The 14057-nt window shown below is 41.9% G+C and overlaps 1 protein-coding gene across 4 annotated transcripts in view; it reads right to left on the bottom strand.

Moving 5' to 3' along the window:
- Positions 1-14057, bottom strand: part of SKAP2 (src kinase associated phosphoprotein 2) — a 252492-nt gene that overhangs the window by 44512 nt on the left and 193923 nt on the right. For all 4 annotated transcript variants that reach the window (XM_085853307.1, XM_085853304.1, XM_085853306.1 and 1 more), the window contains one exon: positions 10849-10932. In XM_085853307.1, coding sequence (XP_085709433.1) covers positions 10849-10932 — 84 coding nt within the window. The remainder of the gene's footprint in view (positions 1-10848; positions 10933-14057) is intronic.

Below are 14057 nucleotides of genomic sequence, written 5' to 3'. Positions count from 1 at the left end.
TTCTTATTCTTCTTATTCTTCTTATTCTTCTTCTTCTTCTTATTCTTCTTATTCTTCTTCTTCTTCTTCTTCTTCTTCTTCTTCTTCTTCTTCTGTGCGTTAATGAATTAGTTTGCACTGACTTATTCATTCAGCCTTCTCTTTTTAATTCTTTATTCACATTATTTTAAATGAACCGACCGCAGGATGATTCGTAATTTTAAAACTTCGTAGCTGGGTCAACCTGAAGGCTGAAGGGTTTGAGGGAGATGAGTTGGTCATTGGGTCATTCTGAAAAGTCAAAGTTGTCGTGATTGGATCAATCTGAAGGGTCATTGGGAGGCGAGTCAGTAATTGGGTCAATCTGAATGGTCAGTGGGAAGCGAGTCGGTAATTGGATCAATCTGAAGGGTCATTGGGAGGCGAGTCGGTAATTGGGTCAATCTGAATGGTCAGTGGGAAGCGAGTCGGTAATTGGGTCAATCTGAAGGGTCAGAGGTCAGTCAGTAATTAGGTGAAGGCGAATGGTTAGATTGAGGTGAGTCAGTAATTAGGTAAGGTTGATGGGTCGGAGGGAGGCGAGTTGGTAATTGGGTCAATTGGAGTCATAATTGGATCAATATAAGCTTTATATTATAAATGGTCAGTGGAAGGGGAGTCAGTAATTGGGTCAATCTGAAAAATCGGAGTTCAAGTCGGTGAAGACTTTGGAGGGGACTTTTCTGAAATGATGTCATGATATGGTATTTATTGGTGGGTGACATAATAATCGGTGTGCAACATTGTGTTTGATGTATTGTAACAAATCCAGTGCATAATATCATACTGTAAGCACAGCAAAGGAGGGTGATGTTATTATCCTTACTCAAATGTGAGTTCAAAATACCTCACTGCACTGGAAAATGTGGAGACAGGAATACTGTACTGTAATCTGTAATGGGTGTAATACGCTCTTCCACCTGGAGCAGTACTACAGGGTACACATTTACATAGAGAATTTGCATCCCTCCCTGCCCCCCAATACCACCGACAAAGATAAAAATACCCCAATGCACTAATCGGGGTAATGTTGATCCGATGGAGCAAATCTGGATGGAATCGGCTCAGAACTGTAGGAGGAGAAGCGTGACAAACACACAAACGCACACGTGTCCGTGAATTATAGTCAGGAGCAAATTGGTGGGTTGTATCATTATTAATGGGTTTAATCACCACATGCGAGTTGTCCCATCCTTTTTGCAAACTCTCTTCTTAAACCTGGTGGCACCTTGTTCAGTCTGTCACTGGAATATGCTCTCCCACCATCCCTTCACTCACTTCGAATAGCACCACAGCTGACTCCGACTGTGAGAAGGCTGAATGCCTCAATTCTATGTTTGCTTTCCAAATCTTGTGATCTCAACCCCTCACTCTCGGTATCTATCCTTCCCCGTCATATCCAACTGTTCCTTGATTCTGTGTCTGGTTCACATGAGAAGGTGAAGAAGGTTCTTTCAACCCTCAACTCTGATTTGGCAACTGGACTGAACGGCATCGGCTCACATGTCCTAAAATCCTGCTCTGCTGCTCCTGCTCTGCTGCTCCTGCTCTGCTGCTCCTGCGTGCTCTCTCTCTCTCTCTCTCTCTCTCTCTCTCTCTCTCTCTCTCTCTCTCTCTCTCTCTCTCTCTCTCTCTCCCTCTCTCTCTCTCTCTACCCTTTTCATCCTCTCAATTGCCCGAGGTCATCTTCCATCTGCTTGGAAATCAGCCATCATCACTGCATTTCAAAAAAGGTGCAAAAACATCCCATTAACTACAGACATATCAGCTTACTTACAATCATCAGCAAGGTCATGGAATCCATCAGTGCAGTTGATATGAAATGCTTCCTTTTCTCCAATGGCCTCATCTCAGATCACCAATTTGGTTTCAGACCAGGTCACTCGAGCTTGGACATGCTGATTCTACTCACCAAACAATGGATGGAAACCCACAATGTCAGACATGAAATCAGGGCCGTCTCTCGAGACATATCTCATGCTTTTGATGCAGTCTGCCATCCTGCCTTGCTCTCCAAACTCTCTGCCAATGTCATCCAATGCGAACTCCACACATGGCTTTCTGACTTCCTCCACTCTCGGAACCAATGTGTGACATTCAACAGATTCCTTTAATCTCCTCTCCCTGTCAAAGCTAGAGTGCAGCAAGGCAGTGTTCTGGGTCCAGTTCCATTCCTGATCTTCATAAATCTCTCTGACTGTTTGGAAAATCCCCTTTATCTATTTGCTGATGACTCTACCCTCTGCCGCGACATACCTCATCCTTCAGCCAGGCAGACTGCAGCCTCTTCCCTCTCTTCAGACCTTGACAGAATCACGAGCTGGCCAAACACTTGGAATATGTCTTTCAATTCAGCCAAATCTCACTCTCCTCTCTACTTTCTTAATAATTCTCTTGAGGAAAGTCAGTCACTCAACTTTTGGGTCGGAACATCAGGCCTGATTTTCCTTCGGCAAACCACATTTAAAAGTTGGCCTCCAAAGCCAGTCGTCGATTGGGGGCATCCTCCCGAGTACAGTCCTTCCTTGGCACAATCGAACTCTTATCCACCTACAAGGACTTCATCCCCAGCTTGATGGAGTACTGCTCTCCCCTCTGGGCTGGCTCCCCCTGCCTCTCACATTGCTGAGCTTGATGCCATGAATCATGACCTTCAAGATCATTGGCATGTCCAAGATAGACCGATCTGGCCAGATGTCGTCGTATTACTCAGATCTACGTAAGACAATACAATGGTTCAACAACATTGCCCTTCACATGATCGAGATATCCATCTAGAATTCCAGCAATCTATGTGTGTGTGTCTGTCTGTCTGTCTGTCTGTCGGTATGCATGTCTGCGACCGCTGTTTCTCGACAACCACTGGTCCGATCTAATTGAAACTTGCCAGGTATATTGCTGGGGACCTGAGTATGTGCCTTTTCAAGGTTTGATATCATTCTTCTTCATCCATTTCAGCTGTTTCCCAACTGTTTCCCAAGTTATGGCTATTTATTTACCAAACCAATGACAGGACACGGTGCTATGACATCACAATTGACGTGACAATTATCAATTATTATTATTTTATTTTGCACGTACGGCCATGCACGTACGGGCACGCGAGAGCGAAGGAACGGCCTGTGTGGTTGTTGTTTATGGCACGCGGTTTGAAAGTTTTTTTGTTTTTTTTTGCACGTACATCACTACGACATCACAATTGACGTCACAATTGTTCTCCTTTTTATTATTTTTTTTTTGCACGTACGGGCACGCACTAGTTTATTATGAATGCCCACATCCCGTACAATAAAAATGGAGGGCAACAAATGGAACTCTTGAAGTTTTGTGAACATGTAACAACTCATCTGCTAGGAAATACTGTGATGGATTTTAAAGGCCAGGGACGAGGTACAACCCTAATCCTAATACCAACAGATGAATCGTTACACCACCTCACATGTTTGCCACCCACAGAAGAAAAAAAAACGAAGAGAAGCCCACAAAACCATGTCGCGTCTGCAGAAAGGCCCAGAGTAGATGAGAAAGCCACTACATGTGTGATGTCTGCCCTGAAAAACCACCCTCTGTGTTGAAAAATGTTTCAGAGAATAACCATGTGCCTCAATAATGGACAGATGAACAAGAAACACAGAACATTTATAATCATTTACTGGACATCATATTTTGTATCCATCCATCCACTGGGACCATACTCTGTGCAGAGCGTTGGTGCTGCCTAAGCAGTCTCCTTGGCTATTGGGTACAATTCTGGACGGGTCGCCACTCCGACACAGGATACCAGCATGCTGGCACTCATTTTGCCGACCTCGGAAGGATGACAGGCAGAGTCAACCCCACCTGGTATTAATTCAACAGCCGAGTGGGATTTGAACTCAGGATCCTCGGATCCTAAGCCCACCACCCTAACCATTAAGCCAACACCAGGCATATATTTTGCATTTTGCTTATCATTTGAGAACTTGTAGGATCATGAAACATTGAAAAAAATAAAAGCTAAAAATTTGAAATTTTTCTTGATTATGAATTGATTTTTGATCCATAACTGATCAACATAATGCCCTGGATCATGTAGAACAAGCTTATTTCAGTTATATACATTTATTTTCGCATTTAATGTCACCATCTCTTGGTTTGTCTTAGTTAAGTTGAAGTGGGTGTTGTGGTGATGATATATTTACGCACTTTTGTGATTTTCAATATCGCATACAATGGTCCAACACAAATTTCATCATGATTATTACATCGATTTATGTTCACCGAACTGCTCGGAGATCGTTTGTTGCGTTATCTGGCATGCCGGCATATTCTGTTTACAATGCAATAGCGTAATCTTTTCGATGATAATACTCGTAGTGGCAGAATCTGGTACACTGTGCACTACGAGTACGCTCGTAGTCAGCAGTCAACGTGAGCATGTCATGCGACACAAGAAGGGTTTCTGAAATGGCATCTCTGACCCCAATATGTCGATCGAGTCCTCCTCTTCATGCACTATGGACACAGCTCCCCATGACATTGTTGGACTGAAAATGAAGCCCAAAACCCTCAAGAAGCGGGCTAACAGTATGCATATATGTAGCCCTATTTTGCATAATCTCTCACACAATAAGGAGCGGAGGTGAAAAGCCATAAAGAGGAGAAGCCTTCTGGAATATGTTCTGATGCAGCAGACAGAATGAACATCGAGGAAAAACTGGAAGTATGCATTGATCCTTTCGATACAACTGATCATCCAAAGTCCATAATGAACATAGTATTTACCAGGATTGGATCAGACAAAGTGAATGCACATCAGGCATTGGACATTGTGAGAGCACAGATGAACAAGTATGCCAATAGCCGGCCAGAGGGCTTCAACGTAACAATTACAAAAGAGGTCATAATGATAGCTGTATCAAGGAAGGTGATACAGGTAGGCTCCACAGAGGTCTTTGGTGTGACCTTGAACTACTCCAGAGGGCTTGGACTACAGCCGTCACGCAACATCAAGTTTAGCGAAGTTCGGAAAGAAGAACTTGTGCTGATATCCACGTCCATGTTCGATGACAAAGGGGAAATGCGAATTGCAAAGTCCAAGGCGGCTACGAAGAAACAACTCAAGGTCGAGACCTCTGCCCGACTAACACTGCCACCAGATGCAACAATTATTGATAGCAGTGCAGTTCTCTGGGTAGTGCACTGGCCAAACAAAGGAACCATACAAGACTACACCACTAACTTTTGCTCCCATAGTCTGGAGAAAGCTGAACACTCCGATGTGTACTTGGTATTCGACCGTTACCAAGACTTCAGCATCAAAAGTATTTTGGAATTGAAAAAGCTGAACTAATTAAGTGCCTCAAGAGTGGTCATTCCCTTCACAAACTCGCTGACATTCAGGCTGGTATGGACGAGGTTATCGCAGAGGTGACGGCATTCATGGCTGCGTGCTATGGCAGCAAAAGGAAGGACAGTATGTCTGATGTGTGCGTGGATATCGAATCAGTAAAAATGGTGAGAAGAAAGGCTACGACGGCATAGGAACCTTGAGAAGTTACTCCCTACCACAGAGGCATTCGAGATGAATGTACGACGAGCACATATTCAGACGGCCACATGAAAATCCACGTGTGAGGCCGATCCACCCATACAAGATCCGACATTATATGGCTGGAAACTTGAAGAGGTTTCAAGGATTCTGGTACCGGTGTTACTGCAGGAAACACAGCTCCAGCTCCTGCGGATATCTTGGAGATGATTCATTGCGACTGCTCTTCAGTAAGACCATGCTTTACAGTGCAATGTCGTTGCACTGCAGCCAAGTTGCCATGCACCATGTTCTGCATGTGTCGGGGAGAATCGGTGTGCAATAATGAGAAACCTCAAAGTGTTGAAGCCGCAGAAGAGGACAATGTCGATACTGTGCAGTTTCGTGAGTACCATTTTTGGAGAATTATCATGAACACAAATAATCTGAGATTTTTTTTTGTTCAGGGTTCATGTTCATATATTTATGGATAATTTAATGCCTATTTATCATGAATATATGGTCCGAATATCTAATTTTGATGGATGGTGACATCTATTTGACAAATAAGTATGTTATAACCAAGAAGGATTGTAAAATCAGTGCTTTCATAAGAATGTGGGTGCAGATACCAATTTTTTTTTTAAGTTTGCATAAGTTATTTATCTAATTTGTATATTAATGCTTTTTGTAAAAAATGTTCAAGGGTGCCAAGGTGGTACCCAGCAGAATCTTGATCCGAGGGGTCCAAAGGTCATGAAACAGCAAAAAACACGAATGCACGGTACCCCCCCCCCCCCTCAGACTGCCAGACTACAAAGAGTTTTAAAATAGAATTTGCAGCTTATTTCCTTGATGCTCAGCTGGTTCCAGAACTCCAAAATCTAATCGGCTTGTTCTTGTTACCTACTCAACTAATCCACCAAGTTTCATCCGAATCCGTTCACAATGTTTCGAGATATCATGCGACATATCATTTTTGGCCCTATCTCTCAAAGGTGAAGAATCACTTATAATATTAAAAAAATTCTCATATTCGGATCGAGATTTGGATCTTCAGTAAAATAGAATCAATTCTTCCTTGTCACACACCCAACATGTCCACCAAGTTTCGTCCGAATCCGTCCACAAGTTTTTGAGATATCGTGCTTTCTATCATTTTTGGCCCCATCTCTCAATGGTGAAGAATCATTAAAAAAATTATAGTAGCCGGATCCGGATCCGGATCTTCACCAAAATCTAATCAGTTCGTTTTTGTCACACACCCAACCTGCCCACAAAATTTCATCCAAATCCGTCCACAACTTTTTGAGATATCATGCACACAAACAAACAAACAAGCAGTCATAGACTGGTACTTACGAAATCGTCAACTTGACCTCTGACCTTGTCGAATAAAAGCTGTCTCGAGAGAAAGTAGCGACGCAAACCAGAAGTTTCTACGATGATTCTGTACCAAACCATCAAAAATTGTTACGTCGACCGAAGCAAAAATCTCCATTTCTCCCCGCAATTATTTAATATTATTTTATTAAAGTCACAAAACCGTAATATTCGGCCATCCACCAACAATCTTTACATAATCCGACGGCTTAGCGAGTCAGGCATGCGACGATAACCTTTACTGGGATAAAAAAAATGACTTTTAAACACCATCTTTATTGAAAACACCGTCAGTGCACACACGCAAAACCTTTACGTGACTCAACGACGCCTCTGCTTGAGCGCGCTGCACCACGTGACGACCCGTGACGCGTCGAGTGAAATATTTTTTATACAATCTTAAAACGTCTGCAAAACATCCAATTTTACCAGGATTTCGAAAAACGAGTTTTAAGCGTCCTAAGCGATCGCAAAAACCGAAGACAAAATTAAAATCGAAGATAAAACGAACTATTAACGTCGAGTGAAGCAAAAATACTCCATTTCTCCACATGAATTTATGGAATTATGTTAGACCTCACTGTGACCTTGACCTTTGACCGATTTTGACCAAAATCTAATCAGCACTAGCCATCACCCTCCTGAATCACGTGGTGTAATTTGACATTGGTAGCTTCTTCCATTCTCGAGTTATCGTGCCTACAAACAAACACACAAACACACAAACAAACAAACAGAGGACGGAAGTCATCAATATACTTACGAAATGTTTAGATTTCATAAGTAACAAGCAGTCATAGACTGGTACTTACGAAATCGTCAACTTGACCTCTGACCTTGTCTAATAAAAGCTGTCTCGAGAGAAGGAAGCGAGGCAAACCAGAAGTTTCTTCGATGATTCTGTACCAAACCATCAAAAATCGAATGTTTGACCTCACTGTGACCTTGACCTTTGACCGATTTTGATCAAAATCTAATCAGCGCTAGCCATCACCCTCCTGAATCACGTGGTGTAATTTGACATTGGTAGCTTCTTCCGTTCTCGAGTTATAATTTTTTTTGATGTTTGACCTCACTGTGACCTTGACCTTTGACCGATTTTGACCAAAATCTAATCAGCGCTAGCCATCACCCTCCTGAATCACGTGGTGTAATTTGACATTGGTAGCTTCTTCCGTTCTCGAGTTATAACTTTTTTTGATGTTTGACCTCACTGTGACCTTGACCTTTGACCGATTTTGACCAAAATCTAATCAGCGCTAGCCATCACGCTCCTGAATCACGTGGTGTACTTTGACATTGGTAGCTTCTTCCGTTCTCGAGTTATCGTGCCTACAAACAAACAAACACACAAACAGAGGACGGAAATGATCAATATACTTACGAAATCTAAAGATTTCGTAAGTAACAAGAAAAAGACATCGTGTTGAGCACAACACTTGCAAAATCCATAAAACAACTTTGATCTCAACAATATTTGGTGGTTGAATTCAATGTCCAAATATGCAACTCCTCTTCAAATTTCAAGTAAATCAGATGAAAATTGACAATTTTAGAAATCTCACCAAAGTTATTGACCTTTGGCCTATGTTGACCTTTTGGCTGAGGTTGACCTCAAAAATTATTAGTGGTTGAATTCAGTCAGCTGATATGAAAATCATTATCAAATTTCTAGTCAATCAGATGAAAATTGAGGATTTTAGAAATTCGAAAAATTTGTTGACCTTTGGCCTATGTTGACTTTTTGACCTCAAAAACAATAAGCTTCTGGCTTATGAAAAACTCTACCATGTGGTGTAGTTTTGTGAAGATTGGTTTCGAAATGTGACCTGTAGGTGATAAACAGACAGACAGACAGACTGACAGACAGATAGACAGACAGACAGAATAACAAAATCGACTGACCAATATACTTGAAAAATCTTCAATTTTTGCAAGTAACAAACAGACAGAGAGGAGTGAAAACATAACCAATCCCACATTGGTGGTGGAGGTAATAATTCCCTTCTCTTTGCAACAACTTTTGTTCATCACCAAGGTAAGTCGCGAGTGAGGTTATCGACAGGGTAGCCGTATTTAGCGATGATTCTATACGCAAAGCACGTATGATCGAAGCGATCATGCTTCTGGATACTTTTGCTTTGAACCAGTTGAACGTTGTCATGCCAACGTGACAACACACTTTGATGCTCTATACCCCATAACCTGTTGAATGCTATTTACACTTTCGCAGTGAGAAACTGTGCCGGAAAACTCACACTTTCCCGTCGAGGGTTCCCCAGGTAAAACTCAGTCTGCCGTAAAGTCTCTGTCATGGATTGCAAGGCCTCGTGCATTGCAAGGTATGACAAAATGTGCAATCTATGAAGGAAAATGGTCCAGAATGGTCTGCTAATGCATTAATAATTGAGGTTTACAGAGGGTCATACCGGTTATTGAAAAGAGTATTCTGAATTCACCTTTCCACAAACCGTATGGATGCTATTGTTCAAGCAAATTGTGCAGTACCTCCTCCTTATTAAATAGATGTGATCATGTCACACCTTTGTAAGGAATATATTTATTCCATGTGCACAGGGGAGGGAAGGTTGGGGAAGGAAGAGATTGGAAATGCCAACATTGAGTAAAGAAACGGAAGTGAAGAGGATGGGAATGGAGGTATCTCTTTAATGTGTATGTATGTATAGTTATGGAGTAAATTAAGGAAAATAAGATAATGTAGGACGCTAGGAGAAGGAAAAGAGGTGAGCAGAGTTTGGGGAGGAGGATAGGGAGATTGGGAGGATATAGGAGTATGGGGTTAGAATGGAAGGAAAGTAGCAGAGAAAGCAGAGAGGGTAAAGCAAAATTCTGCCATGTTAGCATACAAAATAAAGACATTACTGCAAAAGTGAAGGACAACAGGGTAGCAGAATGTCTGAGTGGAGACAGAAGGGACAGGAATATTGGATGGGGTATTAAGGGAAATAGGGAAGCGGCTTGAATGGGAATATCGTGAGAGGGGTGGGGGTCAAGGGTTCTCCGTGTAAATGCCCCTCAAAATAATTCACGGGATGATGATGATGATGTCACTGGCATCCAGATTGGGAAAATAGAGTCAACCAAGTGAGAAAAACATTTTTTGAAAATGAAAAACATGTGAGGATGAAATCCCCAAAAAACAACCAAACAAGGGAGGAAGGAATGACAATGACTTGAAATATCATAATCAATTTCTGGGTTATATTATAATCAATAGTGCGTTATATCATAATCAATTGGTAATTATATCATAATCAATTGGTGGGTTATATCATAATTAAAAGTAGGTTATATTATTATCAATTGGTGGATATATGATAAACAATTGGTGGATTATATCATAATCAATCAGGAGTTATATCATAATCAATTGGTGGGGAATATCATAATCAATTGGTGGGGAATATCATAATCAATTGGTGGGGAATATCATAATCAATTGGTGGGTTATATTATTATCAATTGGTGGATATATCATAATCAATTGGTGGATTATATCATAATCAATCAGGAGTTATATCATAATCAATTGGTGGTTATATTGTTATCACTTGGTGGTTATATCACCCTGCTCCATCGTTGCAGTAAACCAGTACTTGTGCTGATAGGTGTGTCTTGTACTGATAGGTGTGTCTTGTACTGATAGGTGTGTCTTGTACTGATAAGTGTGTCTTGTACTGATAGGTGTGTCTTGTGCTGAGAGGTGTCAAGCTCTTCCTTTACAAAGTGTAAGCATAAGCTTAAACATCATATGTAAAATAATGCAAAAGGGAAATTATAGGAATTTTAAAAGCAAGCAATGTCTTGTGTTGTCAGCAGGCTGTCAGTTTCAGTTGAATCAAAACAACCTCATTTAAACTATGGAGACCATGTTGTTCCAGGTGCACCCTAGCACAACAACAACCTATTAACTTTACCTTTTTTGTCACCGTAGTAATAAAAGATATTCCTGCTGATCACACACCACCGCCTCTGCCACTCCCCTGAGAAGAAGCTGTGTTCTGCATGAAAATGAGACACAATTGTTGGCATTAGTGTTGGATCTGATCCTACAAGAAGAGGGGGGGGGGGGAGGGGCAGGAAGGTGCATTTTCAAAATGTAATTTACTGTAGAATGTTCGTAGATTTTGCTATTTTCTTGGATGACGTGAGGATTTGATATTTTCGGGTTTCCCCTTTTCGTGTTTGTTGCTCCAGCCTGAGTTGTAATCCTCGATTCACTTATACTGTGTTGTTATTTTTGCTCGTCATATTATGATGATTCCCAAAATGTCCAAGCTCAACAACCGCAAAGTAAATTCTGAGGGTTATCATTGGAGTGACAAAAAGTTACAATCCTTAAATTTTTCTGGGTTATGCTAATTCAGCAAGTTCGAAGCCATTGATTTTGAATGGTTATGCCAACTAAGCAGGTTAAAAGGCAATTTAAAAAAAACCTTTGTTATAACCTTGGAGTGGATTATTTTCATAAAAGGAAATGTGAGTTAGTTATGGCTCGTCAAGCAGACTTTTCCGAATTCCATTGAATATGCACTTTTACAAAGTGTGAAAACAAGTATGTGCAACAAAGATCACGTGACAGTTACTGAAAGTACTGAAATTTACTGAAAGTTACTGAAAGTTACAGTTACCGATATGGAGTAGAAAAAAAAAAACTGTCATTACATTTTGGGAGAAATGGATGACAAACATAGCCTCAAGTCAATGGCAAGTTCTTAAAGATGAAAATATCACATTTTGGCAACAGCACAGAATGTGCAGAAACAGGAATGGCTGTGATTCCAACCTTCTGGTGTCGGCCTCAAGGGAAGGGTGCGACGTTGCATCCCTTTTTTCACCACCTGGGGTCCACTCGCTCGCTTGTTGCGGTGGCTGCGATAGCTGCCGGGACCACAACCTGGAGGCCTGACAGTGAGCAATTGATTTCCCCTTGAGAGTTATGGGCACGAGTGAGAAAAGAAGGACATCTCGACACCCCTTTGTGTATCTCTCGCTGGCTGGCCCCCAGCGTTTTACCGAATGAATTGCTTTGGGAACCATTTTTCCATTACAATGAAGCACTTAGTGGTGGTTTTGCTGATGAATACAAGAAGATAATTCTTCTTCTTTATGGTGCATCTATGGTTTGGTTTCCACTCTTTCCGAACCACATTTAATTTCCCCCCCACCCAGGGTAACAAATATTGTCCATCATTTTGGACAATTGTTTCTGAATCGGTGGATTTTTTAGAACCTTGTCAAACCGTCAAAAAATTGTCTGGATTGTTAGAATGTTAACAATAGAGCATAATACCAGTTACAATAGCTATTCCATGTTATTATAGCTAGTTACAATAATTACCATAATTTTGTACAAAAGTTAATGCACTCAAATATATATAAATCAGACGCACCTCCTGACTGTTATGGTGAGCATCGCCACGGATTGTCTCACACGGTAAAACCGCATAATCCGCACAGAACAACCATCCGTATGCCACCCAGACAATTGTTCCTGCTAATACAAACCATTCAACCAGAAGGCATGTGATATGACCAGCAGGAAAATCTAAACATAAGGAGTGTGACGAGCACTCCACTGATCCCCATTGGACACAATCCACACCACATCAGTTGATGTGGACTGTGTCCAATGGGGATCAGTGGAGTACTCGTCACACTCCTTATGTTTAGATATGTATGTATGTAGAAATATATATATATATATATATATATATATATATATATATATATATATATATATATATATATATATATATATGTTAAACAAAGACCCACCAACATCTCTCACCTGTGAAGGCCCTGTCACACCTTGACGATTTAGCCAGCGTATGCCGACGTATGAAAAATTTGTCTAAAATGCTGGCACACATCGAATAGGTTATGAGTAAGTTTTGCATACATTAAGAGCACGCTGGCATACGTCGTAGTACGCCGAGCTCATCGACAAATTTTAACATGCTTGAAATTTTTCGACGTATGCCAGCGTATGACTCACACGTTCCGCATACGCTGGCCATAAGGCCTCAGTCACATTTGCTCTACGGTGAGGATAAGGTGGCTGTACGCTCTCTGAATTGACAGAAACGTGCGGCGGCCGCAGAGAAACTGAGGTGGCCTCAGGGTGGCCCTACGCCGTTTGGCTATATTTTACAGGCCGTAGGGTCGCCGTGGAATGAAATCGCGGAGTTATAACTTTTTTCATTTCTACGCTCACCGTAGCAATTAGACAAGCCAAGCTATGACGTAGATGTGTTCCACGTCGACCGTACGTAGGGCGTACGGTGGGCTTGCGTTTTCCGTGCGGCTGCCGTAAGCTCTTCTCAATGAAAAATGCATTTTTCCAACCCCCAAAAAATTACGGCGGCCGCACTATTTACACGATCGCCGTACGGTGGCCTTGCGGTCTGTGTGACTACCTGTGGGCAACGCAAGGACGACGCACGGTTCCCCTACGCCCGCCGTGAACCTACGTACGGCCTCCGTGGCAGTCTGCGTCGACCGTGCATCCACCGTGCGCTACCGCTAGAGATCGGAGTATAGTTGTTTGCCTATACCCAGTGGTGCCCCTAGAATACCAATTTAATTCGTTCCAGGAGACTGTTCGGATTGCAAAAAGTTCGGATTCAAAAAATATTTTCCCAATAAGAAATAATGGAGTGAATTAATCCGTTCGTGGACCCAAAGAAAACCCACTTTCAAGACACTTTAAACTGAAATTCCCCATGTTTAAGGTAAAATAGGATGAGTTAATGACCTTCGGTGGCGGTGTATTGTATGTAAACTGGTGCAATCGCCACATCCAAAGGCCCACACAGGCTCGAGCTCCGGCCTGGGTTCTGATCGCTCGCGCACTCTGCGAGAGCGCTACCCCCAGGGCAACTCATCAAACATGATGCCCGCAGAACCACAATCACTTTCATCAAACGCATCGGGCTGAGTAATCATGGATATTAAAGATTACAACCGGTTTTGCTGTGAAATTCAATCCTTGCCTGACAGTCCGTCACACCACGTGATCGGTTTGCATTTTTTGTTAATAATTAAAACACAAGATTATAAAAAAAAAATGAAGGTGAAAACACGAGGTAAGGCCTAAATCACATTTGGCTTGGCGCCCGGAGGG

The sequence above is a fragment of the Eptatretus burgeri genome, chromosome 13 (genome assembly GCF_056783735.1).
Source record: "Eptatretus burgeri isolate ZD-2024b chromosome 13, Ebu_testis_v1, whole genome shotgun sequence".
Lineage (NCBI taxonomy): Eukaryota > Metazoa > Chordata > Myxini > Myxiniformes > Myxinidae > Eptatretus > Eptatretus burgeri.
The sequence above is the reverse complement of the archived record's forward strand: the minus strand, read 5'-3'. Positions and strand labels throughout refer to the sequence as shown.